General features: G+C 44.0%; 1 protein-coding gene across 5 annotated transcripts in view; it reads right to left on the reverse strand.

Moving 5' to 3' along the window:
* The window catches only part of ARHGAP22 (Rho GTPase activating protein 22), a 123,885-nt gene that overhangs the window by 6,911 nt on the left and 96,707 nt on the right, over positions 1-20,267 (reverse strand). For all 5 annotated transcript variants that reach the window (XM_005481259.4, XM_005481260.4, XM_014275561.3 and 2 more), the window contains 6 exons: positions 17,250-17,457; positions 13,447-13,579; positions 8,901-8,974; positions 7,823-7,944; positions 4,639-5,545; positions 117-1,208 (listed from right to left, as the gene is read on the reverse strand). In XM_005481259.4, coding sequence (XP_005481316.1) covers positions 980-1,208; positions 4,639-5,545; positions 7,823-7,944; positions 8,901-8,974; positions 13,447-13,579; positions 17,250-17,457 — 1,673 coding nt within the window. In that variant the 3' untranslated portion in view covers positions 117-979. The remainder of the gene's footprint in view (positions 1-116; positions 1,209-4,638; positions 5,546-7,822; positions 7,945-8,900; positions 8,975-13,446; positions 13,580-17,249; positions 17,458-20,267) is intronic.

Here is a 20,267-nt window from a genome sequence, read left to right on the forward strand (position 1 = left end):
GAACTGTTACAAGGGAGGAAAGTGTACATTGTGCAGGAAAGTTCAAGGATAGATCCCCACCCTCCCCCCTTTACCACCCTGACAACCCCCACCCCAATTGCACTGATTTCTCTTACCATAAGTTTTGCTATTAAAGTTTGGATGTGTTTTGATGATAAGGATCTTCCATCTTCTGCCTTAATACATATATCATCTCAGAAGATTTTTTTTTTCTTGCAGCTAATACTGCTCTATTTTTGGCTCAGAAAACCTTCAGATACCTAAGGCAAAATGTGCATATTTAAAGTTCCAAAGAGTTTGTGTAGCCAATCTCATTATTAATCACAGTTTAATTTAAAGCTGTATTTTTGTGAAACACTAAAAACATTAGGTGGGTAAGTGACAATTTTAGTGAATTGTCAAGATTTTGGTATCTTCAGCATGTTTGCAGACCTTGTTTTTGCAATATCTTCATAAAATAATATCACTCTAGGAATGAGAAATTTGAACAAACTTTATGGAGGGAGTAGGGCGAAAGCCACCTCATTAAATCCGTCTGGCAAACGTCCTGGCTGTGGTGACAGGCTGGAACTGCCACCTTCCCAAGCACAAGTGTGGGGATCCCTCAGCTCCAGGCTCAGCTTGTCTGTTGGTTCTGGCCATCCACCCACTCTGCAGGACCTTCCATTCTCCTTGAGCCAACAAAAGGATGGTGCAGCTGAGTCCTAAGATGGCAGCAGGACACTCTGGAGAAGAGTTTTTGTTGTTCTGTGGATACAGAGGGGACCCACTCTTTCTTGTCAATCTGACACTAAATTTTCAAGCTTTATGGTCAGCAGTCTTTCCCAGCTGGCCCAAATACTATAGCACATGTAGAGACAACAGGGCAAGTGTAACTGAGAGCACAATCACTATAGAATTACTCATGATACATGAGTATACCAGAACAAAATATGCATTTTCACTCATTTTGTCAGGAACAGGATTTTCTATAGTTGTTCTACTTGGGGACTTTAGCACTTTGACTCCCAACAGTTAAACATCCTAATGTTGAAAAAAATTCTTCCATTTCCTTCTGCAGGAGGTAATTTCTCTTCTCAGCATCTTCACGAGCACGTTCGGAATTTCTCAGCTTTATCTCCAGCATCGTGTATTTCTTTCGTTCTTGGTCCAGTTCTTCTTCTAACCTAACCAGTTGGTTCCTCAGGTCTGCACTTGTTTCTTCAATTCTTAAAACCAACAGAGAAGAAAAAAAAAAGGCTTTTTAAAGTGGCTGGATAAATAATGCTGATGACTATAAAAAACTAAGAGGAACAACTTAGAATATGTTAAATTTAAGAGGAAGTTTTAAAGGACAGAATAAATGCTATTTCATTACTGTTCAATTTAGGGCAGAGCTTCCTTTAGTTGCATCTTGAGGAAAATGCTCAAATGTTAGAAAACAATGCCTATTTTCCAGCACCAGACTGCCTGCCTGAGGAGATTGATTAACTCCTTAACTCCTCACTTAGGCAGAGTTCAAGTATATAATCCCAAAATAATCTTTACCCATTACTGTGATGCCTTAATCTTTATCCATTACTGTGATACTGTGTTTCCCTATATGGATATCCCATATAGAGGAACATCCTTATGGATTACATAGGAATGAGATCATAGTCCTTCCTCACCAACCATTTGATAGTATTCTCTGTGAAGTTTGTCATTGACAAGGGGCAATGCATCACCTTAAACTTTTCCTTTCTGTTCGCTTACATACAGCTAAAGATGGCCGTTTGATTATTGTCACAGTTTTCACAGTGAATCGAAGTCACAGGTGCACTGTCCTGCACCAAGTTCAGCAAAAAGCAGCCCCTGTGGATGAAGGCAGACCTTTATGTCCAGCCAGTATCAGCTGGAATATGACACTTCTGAAGCTGGGATGCTGCCCCACACACACATAACAGCTCTGAGTTGACAATTACATTTTTTACCACTGAGTTTAGGGGTCAACTACAGCAGCCTGAACTGCTAACTCAGGACTGAATTACTTAGAATCACAGCACTTACAGCATTGCTACATTCATAACAGTCCTCTCTCAATGCTTACACTTTCCTAAGAGTGCCAGGTGGTAAACATGAATTACTGAAACTCAATAGAGAATGTCTGGTAATTATATTAGCCTTGAGGGAGAAATGCTCGGGAACAGAGTGGTTACAGGAAGGCAATAAAACTTGCCTCCCTCTGACTAAGAGAGAGAAAATGGGCAGTTGATGAGAAATAACAGCTTTTCCATCAGCAAATGTTCCTTACCTCTGCCCCAGGCAGGTACTCACTCTGCTTTCCCTTCACTTATGTACGTGCCAAGAGAAAAGCTCATATTCTTTCATTAAAACATGTCCTTCTAGATACACACAGTTCTGCAAACCACACAGGCACATGTGCAATTTCAGGGGACTAAATTATCTTCAATAAAATAAAACTGGTGAGGAAGCCTAAATCTTTTGTGCTAAGCAGCCTCCCTTCTTTGCTAGTTAGCCCCTGTCTTTCCTTAGTAGCAGACTTCCATGCAAGCTGAAAAAGAACATACTTTTGCACCTATAAATTGCTGCAGATGTAGTAAAAACATTGAAAAATTTTTCAGAGCTGAAAAACTTGGCTTGAAATTCTTAGACTTGACAGCACAGTCCTTCAGGCTGTAGGCCCAAACAGCTGGAGTCATCCTGTTTAATACAAAAAGGAGTGATTGCGCCTTGCCTGGTTTTATGAAACTCTTTAGTTCATTAGGCATTTTCCTCTCAGCTACTTTGCCCTGTCAGACCTGGCCAATTTAGAGTCCTCCCCTGGAGCCATAGTGCTCTCTGTCCTGTCCAGCTGCAGGGAAAGGCAGGTGTTGGAGCTGAAGCAGCTCAACAGCTGAAATGGAGAACAGGTCTTCCTAGATGCTCCTGCAGCAGCTTAAGGCATCATTGGCACAGTTTTACTGATAAAAGGTGGGAAACCATCTCTTCCCCCAGGCAGCAGGCAAGAATGTGCAGCTACACATTTCCAGGTTCTGCAGCCTGGTTATTTCTGTTTATTAGCCTGTATCCCTGCAACAAGGCTTGCCAGGGCAGCTCTGCACAATTAAATGTAAGGCACATAACCCTCACCTCCTCCCATTCTGTATCAGTAGGGCATCAAAAAAAGCAAACCATGTAAGTCATGAACTTCCACCCTCATTCACAGGCCTTTCCCAACATCCCATGCTAGCAGCTGCTGGTGTTTCATGAGCTCTTTCTTACACTTTGAATACAACAAGGTGGGGCTTTTCTCCCACTTGGGGATGTTAGGTGGGAACTGGAACTGCTGCACAGCCTGATTCTCCTTCCAGCTCCACACACCAAGGCAGCACAGTGCAAGAGCCAGAAACGCAGAGGGGGCTGGCAAGCCACCATCAGAGGAAATTATAAAATAAAGCAGGAAGATAGCAGGAGGAATACCTACCTTAACAACTGGCCCATGGGAAGAGATCACGGTTCAGATACATTTTTGAGAAACTACCTCAACAAGAAAAAAGTGCCAAAAACCGCAGCCTAAAGCTGTGCTACACAATCCCAACAGTCTTACGTGCTTTTGGTGCCATGTCTGGGAGACTGGCAGCATTTTCATACCTCAGGTTCCAATCTGAGTTTTAATAATTGAAGGAGTATAACAGTAACACCTTAACACAAAAACAAAAAAGCCCCAAACCCTGAGAACTCAACTCTTTGTAAGAAATGGGACTACAGCCCTTCTTCAGTGCAGAATACTGGTGCTGCAGAGCAGCATGTATTACAATATGGTGTGCAATTTTGCACATGGCTGTATATTAAAATATATCTAATCCCTTTAAGCACCAATAGTCTTTCTATTATCACATAGTCATAAAACCTAACATATCACACAAATTAATGACTCCTTTGTTATTAGTACTTCGTAGCCCCAGCCATACACACAACTCTCCTGAAAGCTGAAATGAATTTTTCTGAGCTCAGATGGAAAGTACAGCATCAGCTGGCAAATGACACAGTTTCTGCTGCTCTTCCAAGCTAGGCTGCCCCATCAGCCAAGGACCACTCTTCTCCATCAGATACCAAAAGTGAGGTTTGTAGAAGTTCAACACAAAAGGGCTGCTCAAAACATTACAGCTGAGATGCAGTCCCAATACCACCACTCAAAAAAAAACCTGTGGAAAATAATCAAGAGCAGTTTCCTCAAGAATGCTGGAGTTGGGAAAAGAATAAGCCCTCAGTTTCAGACTGGTCTGGTGCAAGTATCAGCACCTGCACAGATTATCCTTGCTGAGGCCTGACCATCCTGGGTCCCAATTCCTCCCTAAAAGATGTTTGCTTTGCTATTTCTCTGACACTAAGAGCAGACTTTGGCACTACCTGTGCAGCTCTCATTTACAGTGAACACACAGAATGTGAAGCATTGGATTTCCCTGTGTCCCCTTTGTTTTCTTTTTGATGCTCTCTCAAATCAGAGAAAGAAATGTTGGATTCAGAGAGTAGCAAGGAAAAAGCAGAAGCAAATCTGCTGTCACCCAACCCCAAACTTCAGGGCTGAGAACCTGGTACCCTTGGCAGCCCACACCCATGTTCAGACAGGAGAAATGTTGACAGATGACTTCCTTGTGCCCCTGCAGAAGACATTACCTTTTGATACTAGTCTCATACTCAGTCCTCTGTTTGCTCAGCTCTGTCTTTAGCTCCACCACCAAGCTCTGTAAGGCCCTGGAGCATTGGACAGAGTCTCGGGAAGCTGCAGCCGGGTCACTCTGTTCACTGCTGCTGCTGCTGCTGCAGGCTTCAAACCTGTCCATGCTGTTCTCCAGATCTGCAGTCTTGCCCTCACTCTGGGACAGCGAGCCCTGAGTTACCCACTCGGTTTTTAGGGAGCTCAAAGCAGAAGAGTCACTGGCCCGGCAGGCTGGGCAGCTGCTCACCGAGTCCATCACGGAGATCTCACAGGATGATGTGGACCAGGTGGTACTGGCCATGCTGTGGGTGCTGAGGGACAGGCTGGATGAGGGGACATTGTCGTAAGTGGAGAGTCTCTGGGAGGAACACGAGTCTTTCACTCGCTCCCCAGAGGCTGTCCGGCGATGGCCTCGGAGGGAGTACAGGCCGTTCATCAACCAGTTCCCACTGGAGGAGAGGTTGGGGATGTCTAAGGAAGAGCTGCCCAGCTTTGGGCTCACAGACCGTGCTCCCTGCTGGCGGAAGGAATATTTCCATGGAGGCAGCGTCTGCACTCTTTTACTGGGGCTCGTGGCAGGCTGGGTTGATTTGCCACTCTGCTCTGGAGGAGTGATTTTCACTGCAGGTCCTGGAGTGGCCTCCAGAGCCACAGCATTGCCAGAAGGCAAATCAGTGGGGCTGGCAGCGCTGTTCTGCGACCTGCTGTCCTCCCCATCCTCCTCGGAGATCCACTCGACAGTGCTGCGCTGGCGCATTGGTTTGATCTCCAGCTGGTTCCCTGGCACATCCGCCTGAGGAACAGCAAAGATCCGTCCCTGCTCACTGATCAGCACTGTCATCAGGTGCTGAACCAGAGAGGTGCCTGTGGATGGAAAACAAAGGCAAGCAGGTGAGGAGACATGAAAGACCTCTGCGACTCACCCCAGCCTGTTGGCATGACTAGGCTGGACCCAGTTTCTTGGTCTGAACAGGCCCAGAAATATTCTTATTGAAAAACTACAAATTTCAGCTCAGGCGTTGTGCTGTACTCAGTGTCTAGAGAAACTTGCAGGAAGTATAACATCTGCATTATATATGCACTTGCAGAGGGTGTACAGCAAGTGCTGAAAGTGCTCTCTGTTGTTTAAACCCAGAGAAATGTGCTGCCACTGTCTTCCAGGAGTGGAGCAGACCATTATGAACTAATAGAGAACACCACTTACCAAACCTAATATAAATCACTTCCTACAAAAGAGGAAAACCTTTAGAAGGGTGAGTAAGCAATTCTATTTTTAAGTATTGCCTGAAAGAGAATAACATACTCAGGGTTCAAGGCAAGAGCTTGATTTTATTGATGAGTTTTTGATCTATAGCAAGATGTACTTAGCTTACCTACCACTTCTATTTCATGTCTGTGAATGCAGGAAGAGAACTAAATGTTTTGAAGATAAGGGCATTCCTAACTATTTAGCTGTCAAACTTCAGGTGTTTCTATTTGAAATGCATGGGTTAAATTTGAAGAGAGACACAATTAGAGTAGTTTTTATTAAGATCTCATTATCAGTTTGTTTAGGCAACTCAGACTACTCTGAAGCTAAAAATAAAAAAAGAAACAAAAAGTCTTTCCACTTCTCTTTTACTTTTATCTAACCAACCTCAACTAAATTCTCAACTCAAATAAAAACATTGCCAATCCTGCTATCATTATTAAGTCTAAAAATCCAGCCTACATATCCCAATATTTTTATAGTTCAGACCTGTGGCAATACAGAATTCTGGGTCAGATCACTGTAGTGTTTTTACACGATGATGAGGAGAGACCCTAGCACCAGCACATGTGCACCTCCGCAGAGTTTGGGCACCTCTGCCATGGGATGAGCTGCAGAACGAAATGCCTGAGCTGATGCTAGCCCAAAGCCGTCCCTGTGCCAGCCGGGCAGGGAGCATGCTGCTGCCAGGCTGCGAGAGCCGCACCAGCGCTGGCCCCGCGGCCACTAGGGGAAGTGCCAGCATCGCACACAGGCTGCTCACAGCTGTCCCCAGCTCCACCAGCGAACAACGAGCACTGCTCCCGCCCTCCCTGCTCCTCCCCGATATTTGCACCTTCTGCACAGACAGGGGAAGGTATCAAACGTACCCTTAATAATATAGCCAGGGGAAACTATCAAATGTACCCTTAATAATATGGCCCACAGCTCCGAGGTAGGCTTCGAGTCCCTGAACTACTATAACACATCAGGTCATGCTCTGAAGTTGTCCTGCTGCCTTACAGTGAGCTGCCATCGTGGGAGACACATCTGCACATGACCTGTGAAGAGCTCAAGGCACTGCTGCTGCTAAGGCATGACAACACTGACCTTCAGTGAAGGACTGGCATCACACAAAATACCATGTCAGCTGTCCTCTACAGCTAGGGAGCAGAACCAGAGCCAAGTTCAGGCATCCTGGGCACAGCATCTCCATCTGTGCTGAATTAATTAATCAATTATTTTGGCAGGCTTGCCAAAATCCTACAAAACTTTATGCAAAAACCTTGCTAAACACAATAGTAGTTGTGTTTCAGTGGAACCTGGGAGAAGAGCTGTATCCCAGCCCTAATGTCAACTTGCTTGATTTGTATGGAAGCAAATAATTTTAAAGCCTTAGATTTTTTTACATCCAAAACTAACTCTTTTATTTTTGATTATTTTTGATTATGTGAAGTTTTGATCCATACAGTCTCCTTAGAAGACAACACTTCTAAGACACTTAGTTTTAGCCACTGTGCCACAGCCAGAACTACAGTCCTCTCCTCATGGCTTGGATGTTCTCTACAGGGAGCAGTATAACCACTGAAATGCACCAATACTAAATGACTGCAGCTTGGTACTTAAGCACAGTCCTCCTGAAAAAAAAAGCTGAGCTTTCATTTTAGCAGTAGGCTCAGAAAGAGTTTCAGGGGTGTGGAGGCAGCTCCTCATGGTGGAGAGGAGAGACACTCCCAGTCCAGTGGCAAGTGGGATAAGATGCCAACTGGAACATCCCTCACAGGCCCTGATGAAAGGGATGGCTTGACTTGTTCTGACTGTGCAGGCAACTGATACAGCTACCAAGGAATGTATGGCATTCACTTGCAACTCCAAAATACAGCTGCTGTGCCATCCCCCAGAGCAGCACCTACCTTCCATCATGGTCACTGGATCCTCCATTTTGGGCCGCAGAATGTTTGGTCCAAATACTGTAGCCAGGTTCTGGACACTCATCTTGTTAATGCTGGAATGAGCCTGAACTTCATCAAGGAACCTTGAAAAACCCCCCAGAAAAATCAAAGGAAGAGGGAATTCATAAGTCACTTCTCAGCTAAAAGCATTGAGTTTTGTCCTGTTTTCATACAACCCTGACACCTGAAATGATTTGAGGGACTACTGTAGCTTAGATATTCAGTGTAACCCCAGATCCCTCCCAGTGTATGAACCAGAGAAGACAGGATGTTTTCTGCCACAAGTACCCACCTAGCAGTGACCCAGCCTACTACTGGGTCTGAAAGGACAGATTTTTGCATTTTTATAGGAATTCTCAATTTATATGGATTGACTTGGGCGAATTTTCACTTACAGATAAAACAGAAGTAATAAGTCATATCCTTGTCTGAGAACTAGCAGCCTGTGGAAAGGGCTTAGTGGCTTGGCTTGAATCTAACAAAATACAGATCACAGAACCATAAAATGGTTGGAGTTGGAAGTAGCCTTCAAAAATCATCTCCTTCCAATCCCCAGATAAAGAGGCAACCCAAAAACTGGGAAAATCAGCAGACATGAAAGGAGACAAGGCTGTATGGTCTCTGGGAATCCAAGAGGAAGTCACTTCCAACCCCACTTCCAAACCAGAGCAAATACCAGCCTGGCTATTCTGACTGCATCTGCTACTCAGCTTGTGTCATAATCTTCCAAGTGTGCAGTATCTGGAATAAGTGTCTACCTTTAGTGATCTGTAGGTGCTTCTGAAATAAACAAGATAATATATCAGTATCATTCATGCCTGCTGCCAAGGCTGCAGGTGGCAGCAATTTGCTTGGCTGATCCTCTTGGATAAATCAGGAGCTTCCTTCAGGCAGGCTGCATTCACCTCCACATTTTTTAAAGGAGTTATAACTTACACTTAAGTGGTGGGTTTTGAATATTTTCAGAGTATATTATTTGCACATAAGACAGCCTCACAAAACTTAGAGACTTTTCCAAGTGTTAATTAATTTCACTTACTTGCATATGTATTTGAGGAGGTTGTAGTTGGCTTGGGGCAAATTCTTCACCTGTTTAACCAGTTCCTGGGTACCCTGAGGGACAGGAAAAACAAGAAGCAGAGCTATTAATGTAAATGTTGCAAAGTAGACGTGACCTTCCTTTAGGACTATAAAGTCCTCTTTCCACAGCCAAATGCTGAACAACAGAGGATAACACAAAGGCTTTCCTTTAGAAGAGGTGTCACCCAGTGTGTTGTGCCTTACCAAAATCCCAATGTCCAGAACTCAATTCAGTTCTTAGTGGAAATCCTCCTGTAAACTTTAATGGTTGAGGATAGAAGTCTTCATTTAGTGAGGCCTGCAGCCTTTAAAGCCTGTCCACTGGCACTGGTATCAGCAGATGGGCCTTTTCCTGTTTGAAACTCGGAGGCACTGAGTGCAGAATAACTGCATTGCTCAGTTGAGCAGAGGAATGTTTTTTCTTGAAAAAGCGAAATTAGTCCAATTCAGCTGCCTCCTTTTTAATGACATACTTCCATTTGCAGTCATTCTGGCCTGGGACATAATTCCTCACAAAATTTCTGTCTTTACATTAAAATGTAAGATGACACATCAGCTGAAGGAATGACTTAAAGCCCTGAAGCTACTTAAATCATCTAATGAAAACCTCTGACTCAGGAGGTTATTGTCCTACCACAATCCCAAGTATCATTTGCTTGTTCCTCAATGCTGCTGTTGCCCTGGAGATTTGCTTATTTTTGGACACAATGAAACCATTTGTGGAAAAACAGATACCAAAGCACATTTAAGGAAGAGTGATAGCTGTGAACTTATGATGGAGAAATTCCAGAAGGAAATGGTTCCAAAAAAGTACAGCTGAACATTCATTTCAAACTCCCCTTTTTAAGAACTGTTAGGAAGGGAATTCTGTTGGCCAAACTCTTGCAATGTATTCCTGATTTCTCTGGTCCAGACAAGTCAGAAAGATCCATAGTGTAGTGCGTCCTTATTACCTTAAATATACAGGTACTTTTTTATTCTGTACAAAAAAAAAAAAAAAAAAAGTTCTCTAATAAAAACCTGAAAATTAAAATTCTTAAAAGCAGTAACCACTATATAATTCCTTAGCTTAAACATTATGCTTATTTAATGCTGACAGAAATGGAGACACCATTAAAAGGCCAGTCCCTTCTGAAAATCTCAATCCTCTTTTTTCAACTTCTAAAAATTTTTCAGCCAAAGACAGCTGCTACTGGTGTGAAAGTTAAGGTCAGTTGTTCAGGTCAGTCAACTTTCAAGTGACAAGTTTGAACCAGAACTAGGTGAGCTAACAGACCTAATTTCTCTTGAATTTTGCTCTGTAACCCAATTTATTTCAAATAGGGAAATTAGGATGACATTTGGCATTGTATTTCAAATGCTCTGAATTAAAATGCCATTGGCTCTACTGGATGTAAGAGAAAACTTTGGAAGAGAAACTTAGGCAGCTGTGAACAGCAGGAAACATGACCTAAAGGTAAAAATTGCTACCTGAAAGAAAAAACGGTTCTAAGAATTTACAATCCATGCTTTGTCACAAGGAATCTCAGGCATGGGATTGCACAGAGAGTATCTTTATATTCATGGAAGTACAAACACCTGACAGGTAAAAAATGTTCTCTCTCCTACTGCAGCATGTATCAGCTCTACCAGATTTGTCCTTTCCAAGGCCTGACCAACAGAAGGCAGAGGCTTAGCCCAGGAACACCGCAGTGACAGCACAGGGGAGAACACAAACTTGTAACCCCTGTAGTGACAAACAGCACTGATCATTGCCAATGTCTGCAGCCCAGCAAGCAACAGAAGCACTGTGCTGTTATTTACCATGGGATTTTGCAGAAATAACTCTTACCTCCTTGAAAATGCTGCTTTCCAATGAATGATCCCAAACCCAAGGATTTTGCAATGTGTGTAACAGATCAGCACCAATTCAGAGCTTCTAGCTTGGCTGGAAAACTAGCAACACTTTAAATGTTCATAAAGAATTCAGATACCTCTTTAAAAAAAAACAAACAACTTGAATACCTGTGTTCAATCCACTGAACTGCTGTGTGCCTCTCTAATGTACAGGTAGCAGTGAAGGCTAAAATACCACCATGTAAAGGCAGCTCAGACTCAAATGAGTTTTTAGGCTTTTGAAGATCCCCTTTGCTCTAAATTTTCAAACCCTCCTCCCAGTCAGGTGTGATCAGAATCAAATATTTTCTAATGCTGCAGTCCTGCTGAAACACCTGGAGACCTCAGCACCACCCAAGGTCTGTGTTACAGCCCTGTTTGCACTCAAACACCAGGGATCAGCTGGGTGCAGAATGAAGATGAAAAGCAATTTGAATAAAAACTTAGGGCAGTACTGGAGCTAGGCAAATAATCATCACAAATATTCCTATCCATAGTCCCAGTGTAGCAGCATGAGGTCCCACAAATTCACCTGAAAGGCTACTTTGCTGTAGACAATTCTGATTTTTTGGGTATGAGGTGAGGGTGGCCATACCAAAAAAAAAAAAAAAATTATGCTAAGAGTCCAAAAGTCTCATTCAAAACTTTCAAGTGAAAATTTAAAAGAAAACAGTACTTCAAATTAAACCAGTACAATTGCATTTTGTTTCAAAATACCTTTACAAAACAAAACGTTTGATTTTTAAATTCCCTGCTTACCACTACGTCTTAAAAATCATGGTTTCACTGAAACCACGTTTGTGAGCAGGGGGATTTTCCACGTGGGAGGAAAGTCAGGCCCCATAGGCTGGGCATGACTTTGTGCTGCATTCTGCTCCATGTGCTACTGTGCACGTACAGCCTCTCCACCCCTGCTGTGTGCACTCCACCTTCCTTTCTGAAAAGGTAAACAGCCCACGTTGGGGTTCCAGGTTTCCCTGACAAAACCAAAATTGCTTATGTTTACAACAGCACCTTAACAAAACAACTCTCTGCAATGAGCAGTGCTGTGTTTTCTAAGTGCTCATTTTGGCTACCTAGTGCTCCCCATTGCCTTTCTAATCTAAAGAGAATTCTGCCCTACAAGTCATTTGAGTCTGACCTTGCTCACAGAGATGTTGCTTCCCAAACTGCTGCAGCCTGTGCAGACAAAATCGGGCAAACAACATAGCTAATAAGCTGAGCAGGGATGTACAATTATGTTTGCCCAATTTGGCAGTGTCTCTACTCTTGTGCAATAGTGCTTAGTGGATCCAAAACTTCCCAGTCTGCACATCTTACAACCAAAATCAAACCAGCTCCACTGCCTTTGAAATGCTGCAGTTTCTTGTGAAATAACTGCTGTGGGGTGTGTAGCACAGCACCCTGTAGAGATGCCTGAGTTCACTAAGGACAAGGCAGAAAATGAGCAAGTTTTGGAGGGAGTGGACACACACCTCTACCCACTAAATTATAACATTAGTGCATGGGCACCCTGATGTGGCTGTGTCGAGAATGCAGGTACATATCCATGTGTGGTAACATGCTGCATCATGCACAGAAATTTGCTTTCTCACAGTTGACCAGAGGTTAAGTGTCATTTGAGTGTAATTTGCCTTTTAACCATAAAAAACTTATATTGCCACATATGATCCATTTGATGCATGCAAACAAGCATCTTCCTGTGGGCATCATAAAGGGCAATCTCCACAGAGCCTTCTGCCACTTGAACTGAAAGTGAACCCCAGACTCACTGTGAGGAACAGCTTTTACAAATTCTGCCAGAGACAAAGACAAGACCACACACAGAAAAGGGGCAGAACTGGGGACCACAACTTACAGGCCCTCAGGCCTTGGCTTCTTTAGCAAAGAAAAGACACAAGTAACAGCCTCTTTAAGTTTGTGTCCTAGAAGGTGGCACCCACATCAGACCACATCTAATGTGTCTTTGCAATCTGCAAAAGGCTAAGGGAGCACCACATTATGGATGGAAAAGATCAATCAAACACATTGCAAATGATCCTACTCCATGACTGCCACAGACTTGGTAGCTTTTGTCAGCCCTTTCCCTCGCCTGGAAACCAAAGAGAAGAGCATTGTAAGAAGGTTCTGGCAAAGTATTCATAGCATTATTTCCCCCTAGTTCTGGGATAATATCATAGCCTGCCTTCTCATAATGACTTTCCTCTAAGAAATACAAAGACCATTGCACTGATCCATGTCTCATCCACCAAAATCTTTGGAAAGGAGAGTATAGTGTTCTGATATATAAAATGGAAAACACAAAGGGAGTGACTCCATACAGCTTATTAGTGAGTGAACAGCAAAACTGGGAAAGGAACCCAGATTTCCTACTACCTTGCATCTCTTGCCAATTATGCTACACAAGAGCTTTGCTCTGAAGAAAGAAGCACCAGGCTACAAGACTGACTTTTTTTTAAAGTAGCAGCCTGTGATAACAGCACCCCATTCACAGCTCCAGGAAAGTTCAGGGAAAGGTTCCCAGGGACTTCATTAATTTAAATCAAGTTTGAGGAGATGAGGAAAAAAACCCGTACTACATTGCTTCTTGGGAACATCCTCTGAGGAGGCAGATTAGAAGGATCACTGACCTCTCCCTCATCTTTTGAGAGTAGCTGTCCACAAGAAAGAAAGTCTTCGTATTTGGCAAAGGGGATGACAGGCTCAGGCAGCTCTCGAAGGTAAAGCTTCAGGAGGGACGCCACAGTGTGAACATCTGTGTTGCTGCAACAGAGAACAGGGAAGGAAATTTAGAAACCCACACTACCCCAAAGCTTGATGCCTTTTTTGGGGGGTGTATCAAGGGCCCTCTTAGGGACAAAGCAGGCCCATGGAAGGAAGCTCTTCCTAGTCATTGGTAGTAGGCAGGAAGGTCTGCCTGGGAACAAGGGAAATCTCCATTCTGTCAAGACAGAAATGCACCTCAGGTAACACAGGCAGTGGAAGGGATATGCCTGTCCATAATACTGCTTAAGGCAGGGTGACACTGTGGTTCCTCTGCCAGTGTGGACCAGGAATGTGAGGAATAGTGCAGGCAAGTGCACAGTGATCACACAGCACTGACAACAGATGCATCCCTGCTCTGTGAAACATAACCTCTGAGTCTCTCACTGATCCTCCCTGATACTCTCCCCAGCCAGCACACATGTACAGCTCATGGGCTGGGCTCCCACGTGCCCTGCTCAATCATTCAGTAGAAATGGAGGAAGCTGTATTTCCTCTAGGTCCTCTTTTGCCTTTTGGTATGGCTGCCTGGCTTGTGGTATCTGGAACATCTTAGCCCATCTGGTATGATAGGATATCAGCTTTTATTTTTTCTCCTAGTCCAGGAACTTCTTTTTCCTCTTCTTTCTCCTTTGCTTTGAAATTGGGGTTGAGGTGTCAGATCCCATGATGAACCCATTCCAGCTACCCAGCTTCTGGTCTACAGGGGTATCTCTCCCTCATTCCAATTTTCCTGTGGTACAACACTGTTAATCATCGCAGATGATTAACAAAACCTCCTCAAAGGTTTTGACTGTTGGAAGTCTAAACAGATTCTGTCACCAGCTCCTCCCTACCCACCATTACCCTGACTGTCTTTAAAGAATTCTGAGAAAAACATATCAGTGAACACTGGGCAAGAGGCTTCAAATCCTTTCTTCTCTCCAAAGGCTGAATCTCTTCTATTTAGTATGTTTCTTTTTTGGAACACAGAGCTAAAAGAAAGCTGGGAAAACTACAACAGGAAGCTGTCAACAGATACCACATACTCCTCATCCTGCTTATGTTATTCCTATTAAACAGCTCCATCATATTTAAGAATATCAGAGTTTCACACAGTGGTTTTCTTCAGCTGATTATAGTGTTTTACAAATGAGATCAGTACCCTTATTATTTTTTTTTCCTTTAGTGTGGAGTTTCAGGCATGGATAGTGAATCTGACTATCCCTGAGAAGCAGAGCCCAGAACAGAGCTTCAGGGCCACTGGCTGCAGTAACTGGTTCATCCATGGTGCCGTATGAAATACAGCCAGACTTTCAGTCAACATGAAAGTACACCAGGAGCAGACTGCTACAGGTGGTTCCAAAACAGCAACACCTGGCCTTTCATAAGAATATTGGAAAAGAAAGCCTTTTAAAAATAAATATTTGAATTGTCAGCCATCACAGAGGTTTGATCCATCATGGGGAAGGCAGGCTATAAACCTGGGATATCACTGTAGTTACAAAAGGTGTCTAAAAGCACTGACTGCAGCTGGGAAATAAGAAAGGATATTGCTTTCACTGCACCTGATTTGGAAAGATGCATAAGGATTTCACACTTCTGCTGCCAAGGTATCCCAGGCCATACAGAGATAAGCTGCAGTTACACATGGAGAAAATTTTGGTTGCTGGGAGGAGAAGGATTTCATGTAGCCAGATGGGCACTGCCGCTCCCTTCCTGCTCTCTGTGACTACAGGTGTGTGAGACAGACTGTGTGGGGAATGGTGGAAAGAGCAAAAGGCAACAACTGGGACACCCTCAATTTTCCACTACTCAGGTACTCCAGGCTTGCTTCCTTTGATTGTGCACTGAACCCTTCCTTGCTGCATTCCACACTGACACACACAAGGCAGCCATCCCTTCCTGGAGGCCCTTGGTGCCTCTCTCAAAGGGGAGACTTAGCACTGATCTGTTTAGCCAGTGCAAATGCCTGTGGAAATAAAGATGCTTTCTGCACCTGAGCTGGGGTAAGGCACTGCAAGAGGTTTCTGTGGATGCCCCATCCCTGGAAGTGTTCAAAGCCAGGTTGAATGGGCTCTGAGAAACCTGATCTAGTGGAAGGTATCCCTGCCCATGGCAAGGGGCTTGAAGGAGGTGAACTTTAGGATCCCTCACAATCCAAACTATTGTACAATTGTATTTTGCTTTAAAAATGCTGTGTGGAGGCTTGGTTTATCTACATAACAAAGAAGTTAGATAAGGCTACATAAAACTTGAAATTGAAACTTTCACTCCTAATTAATTCCTTCTGTAGATACTCCTGTTCCACAGTGTAAGCACTGAATTAAGATAATTCTAATTCTGAACTAGAACACCCAGACATTCAGTTAAAAATACAAAGGTTTTGCTTAAGAAAAAATTAACTGAGAAAATTTGATGATTTCAAACTTATTTTTTCATGGAAATATTTCTAAATGTTTGACACTTCCATTTAGGGAGCAAATGCTGTTTGTGGTTAGGAATCAAAGAAAGGAGGATGGGTGGTCTGGGAAGCTGAGGGAAGGGAAGAATTAGAAGAATGTTCCAAATAAACTCTGCAGATATACTTCCCAAGATGAGACCAAACACTTTCTGCCCACGCAGGAGACAGTGCTGGCTCTTCCTGCAGTGGTAGGCAGGAAGGGAAGGGATTGGCAAGGTTGAGACTGGCTGCAGGTCCAGGGGAAGCAATCCCCCAAGGTTAATGTGCTGGTAATACACCAGATGCCACTGGCATCACCTGGAAAGCCTGGGCTAGTGAGGACCAGCAAGAAATGGTGCCAGGCCTGCAAGACAAGATCCCAGATCTTATCTCATTTATGGACCTGTGATAGAGATCAGACCAGATCTACACAACACCCTTGGATCCAAATATCCCTGAAGTTCAAGGTCTCTGTTAGGGTCAAGCCCCATTTCACAAAGGGCCATTGAGCTTTGCACAATGCTGACCTTCACTCCAGGCAGGATGTACTCATGACAGAGTGGATGGAATGTTAGTTACAGGGTAAGGACAGCTGTTGGCTGGAAGGCCTTGATGGCATTTATCTTTCTGATCATCTCACTGCCCGAGGGCCAATGCAGAGACAGCACAGCTGAGAGCTGCCCTTCCCTTGCTGCCCTCAGATGGAGCACTCAGACACAGGGCTGGCACTCCTCCCATGGGAACCAATATTAAGCTGAGCATCTACAAAACAGCTGCTGGCATAAAGGCCAGGTAAAACGTGCCAGATGGTGGTGACTATTCTAAAACCTGGTGACAAAGGAAGAGTCAAGATATTGCTCCAGGCAGGTCTGCTGGGAGAGTGCAATATCTGAAAGCTGTACATCACCTAGTTCAGCTCTGTCACACCCATTTCTCTGATGGGATCCCACCAGCCTCTCAGTTTGCTGCACCCAAATCTAGCAATGCCTTTCATTCAACATGTGCTAAAGCTGAAACACTGGAGGAGCCTCACACAGACCAATGAGCTCTGCTCCACCACTGAGCTGAATAAAGGCCTCCACATCCACCACCATGTGGGAGAAAGCTCCATCAGAGCTTTCAACAGAGAGAATGACACTGTGGAAAGAACATGAGAACATGCAAGCCAGGATTGCTACTGCATGGACATTCCTGGCAGATTTTACATGTCACACATACACCAGCCCGAATTTGGTGATGCCAACTCACCTGTCAAAAAGGGGTTTCTCTCCACAGTCAAAAGAGTCCTGCAGATCTTTGACAAGGTTGGCCTGCCCGGGCATGCGGAAGAGCCCCTCCTCGGTGAGGCCGCGCTCACGGATGAAGTCCACGCACTGCTCCACCAGCAGCGGGGCCAGGCGCTGCCCATAGCGCCGCTCGTACTGCACCGTGTCCTCCAGGCGCTGCCCGAAGATCCCTGCACCACAGAGGGAGAGAGAGACACCAGAGTCAGGGCCAGCCTGACCCTGCCTCAGCTCCTGCTTGGGGCACGCGGGGAGGGAAGCGCTCACATGGAGGAGGCAGCCTTGGGAAGGTTTCTAACAGACTCTGAAGGATAAAGCTATTTTAAAAAACAAGAAGTACATGACGAATTATTTTTTTTCTGCTTGACAGTGCTTCAAACTGCTCTCTGCCCTAAGCTGGTTTGTATCTCATACACAAGGAAGGTGAGCTTAAGGTTATGTTTATGGTTATCCACAGCTGTGCTGGATTTAGACTAAGTAATTATACTTTCACTGCAGCTCCCACCCCAAGAAGACCAAAACAAAGGCTACATTGACTTTATGGGGCACACGTCGTTGCTGCATGCACCCACTGCTTAGGCTGTCACACAGCTGCCCTCCACTAGTTTGCAGCTGGCCAGCCCAACAGGCAGCAATCCCAGTAGGGATTGCTAATACAGCAGAGTACAGCTGTCAACATTAAAACTGGATATTCTGAGAATCTTCCACCATCCTGGCAGACTCTTTCTATTTCTTTTCCTTTCATTACACTTGCTGAATGAAAATTTAAAATGAAAAAAATAAAAACAGTAAAAAGCATGCAAAACTCAGATCCAAGATCCTGCCCTTCCTACTAAAAACTGTGTGCTGTACTTCTTGCATCTTGAAAATATCAGAAGCACCATATTCCGTAAAACCAGACTGGCCTAGGTTAATTCTTTAGTCAGATCTACTGCAGACATTTATCATTAAGTATGAAGCACTGTCTGTTTCTCTGGGGAGTATGGAGTTCCTGGCCAACACCAGCTGCTGAATGCCACTTGTTCTGGCATCAGCTTTTTCAGCAAGACAGAAGAGGTTGTGTAAGCCAGAGATTTTAGTTCGATCCCTATTACTAGGAGACTGCTCCATCTAAAAGGACTGCTGCTGAATTGAGTTCTGAAACACTAATTCTAGCACCCTACTATGTTTGGTGGAGTAAGGGAAGAGAGTATCCAAGTTAATAATGTTTTGGCAATAAAAGTTCAGTAAGTGAGGGAATCCCAGAATCTACTTCCAGAATTTCAGAATCTATTCTCAGAATTTCAGATTAAACCAGACCAGAGCAGGCAGGAAATTCTACTCAGGGATTTCTCAAACATACAAGAAGTTTTCCGTAGATATCAAGGATCTTTAGGTCATTCATTCAGCACTCAGTTAAACCTGCAGGTCTGAAAATAAAAAAAGCAGCATGCAATACTGGAGTCACACTGTTTCACACCCAATAGCCAGAAGCTGTGTTTAATACTTGCACATATGTGCTCATACCAGGCCAGGGATTTTGGTCATTTCTGAAGGGTCCACTTACCTTCCCCCACTAATGACCATGTCTTCTTTTTTTTTAGTGCTAAATTCATGAGAGTAACTCCTGGCAGGATATTCCCTAACCACCCATCACTGTTCTTTACAGGAGACACCATGTCAAACCATACCTCTTTCTATATTCAGTCCAAGCCTGCTGAATGCTCAGTGAAACAAACCCTCATTATCAGGTTCAACTCACTGAACGAAAGCTGCAAGAAGAATCCTGAAGCCCAATTTCCTTTCCTTGCCTGTTTGTTACACATCAGAAGACAGAAACTTTCCCTACACCACAGCCTACACAACTGCATTACAGTATCAAAGCTGGAGGGCCATGAAAAGTCTCAAAGGAAATTCCCTCCTCCTGGCAGGAGAGCATGCCCTGGAGCATGGGAGTGACTTATCTTTATCACTGGATGTGTTGGGTTTATTGCAGAGTAAAGGTTTTACTAGTTCTTATTTCTAATCTCTTTGAGTTTTCACTGAGTTGGGTGCCTCTGAAGTCAGTTTCTAGGAAAGAGAATCTCTTTCTGGTTTTGCATGGATTGCTTTGTAATCCCATCATGTAATCCCTGCTGTCATGATGGGGCATATCTATTTCCTTAAAATGACATATGTGTCCACTTTTCAAGATGCAAGACATATAAATTCAGGGAGGTCAGGACGTGGCACGTGTCAGAGCAATAGCAGCCCTCTTTTCTCAAATCCCTGCTTGCTGAATCTGTTTCCTAATGGGTCTGTCTAGAGAAAACTCTGGGAAGGAGAATGCTCTGCATTCCCCAGGCATAAAGCACATGTACAGTGTTCTTCTATAAGCTCATGTTCTGAGGTTCTACACCTAACTCAGATCGAGGACAAAGGCAGTGTCAACACACACATAAGCAAGCACAGGCAGAACAAGTGCATGCATAATCTCCACTGAAGGGAATTTACTTTGCCCCAGCCTTGACTGGTCTGTGATCAGCAACATTTCCAATGCATTTCAGGCAGCATCAGTCCTTGCCTTCACAGCCAACCTGGATCATAACAGCAATAGCTTTCTGTAGGTGCAATCTACAGTGAGTCACTTATGGAGACAAGAGGACTACAGTCAAATAGAGACCACCAGCACAGAGGTAAAGGAATGCGGTGCTAAGAGATAGAAGGGTGATCTCCTTTGAGACTCAGATGGAGCAGCAGATGGACCCTTCACAAGTCTTACCATCACTGTGGGTGTCTCCAGCACAGCCAGATGCTGGGGATCCCATCTTTCCTCCTCACACACTAAGGTTAGTTACACTTTTCTCCTTGATGAAAACAGCAATCTTTGCAGGAAATAAAGGCATTGAAATATTCTTATACTGCAGTATTCTTCACCTCCATTCAGACCATTACAAACAAGTAACAAGAAAAACCAGGCATGAAACAAACATGACTGAGGAAGATGATGATCTACCTATCACAG

Source organism: Zonotrichia albicollis, chromosome 7 (genome assembly GCF_047830755.1).
Source record: "Zonotrichia albicollis isolate bZonAlb1 chromosome 7, bZonAlb1.hap1, whole genome shotgun sequence".
In the NCBI taxonomy this organism is placed as follows: Eukaryota; Metazoa; Chordata; class Aves; order Passeriformes; family Passerellidae; genus Zonotrichia; species Zonotrichia albicollis.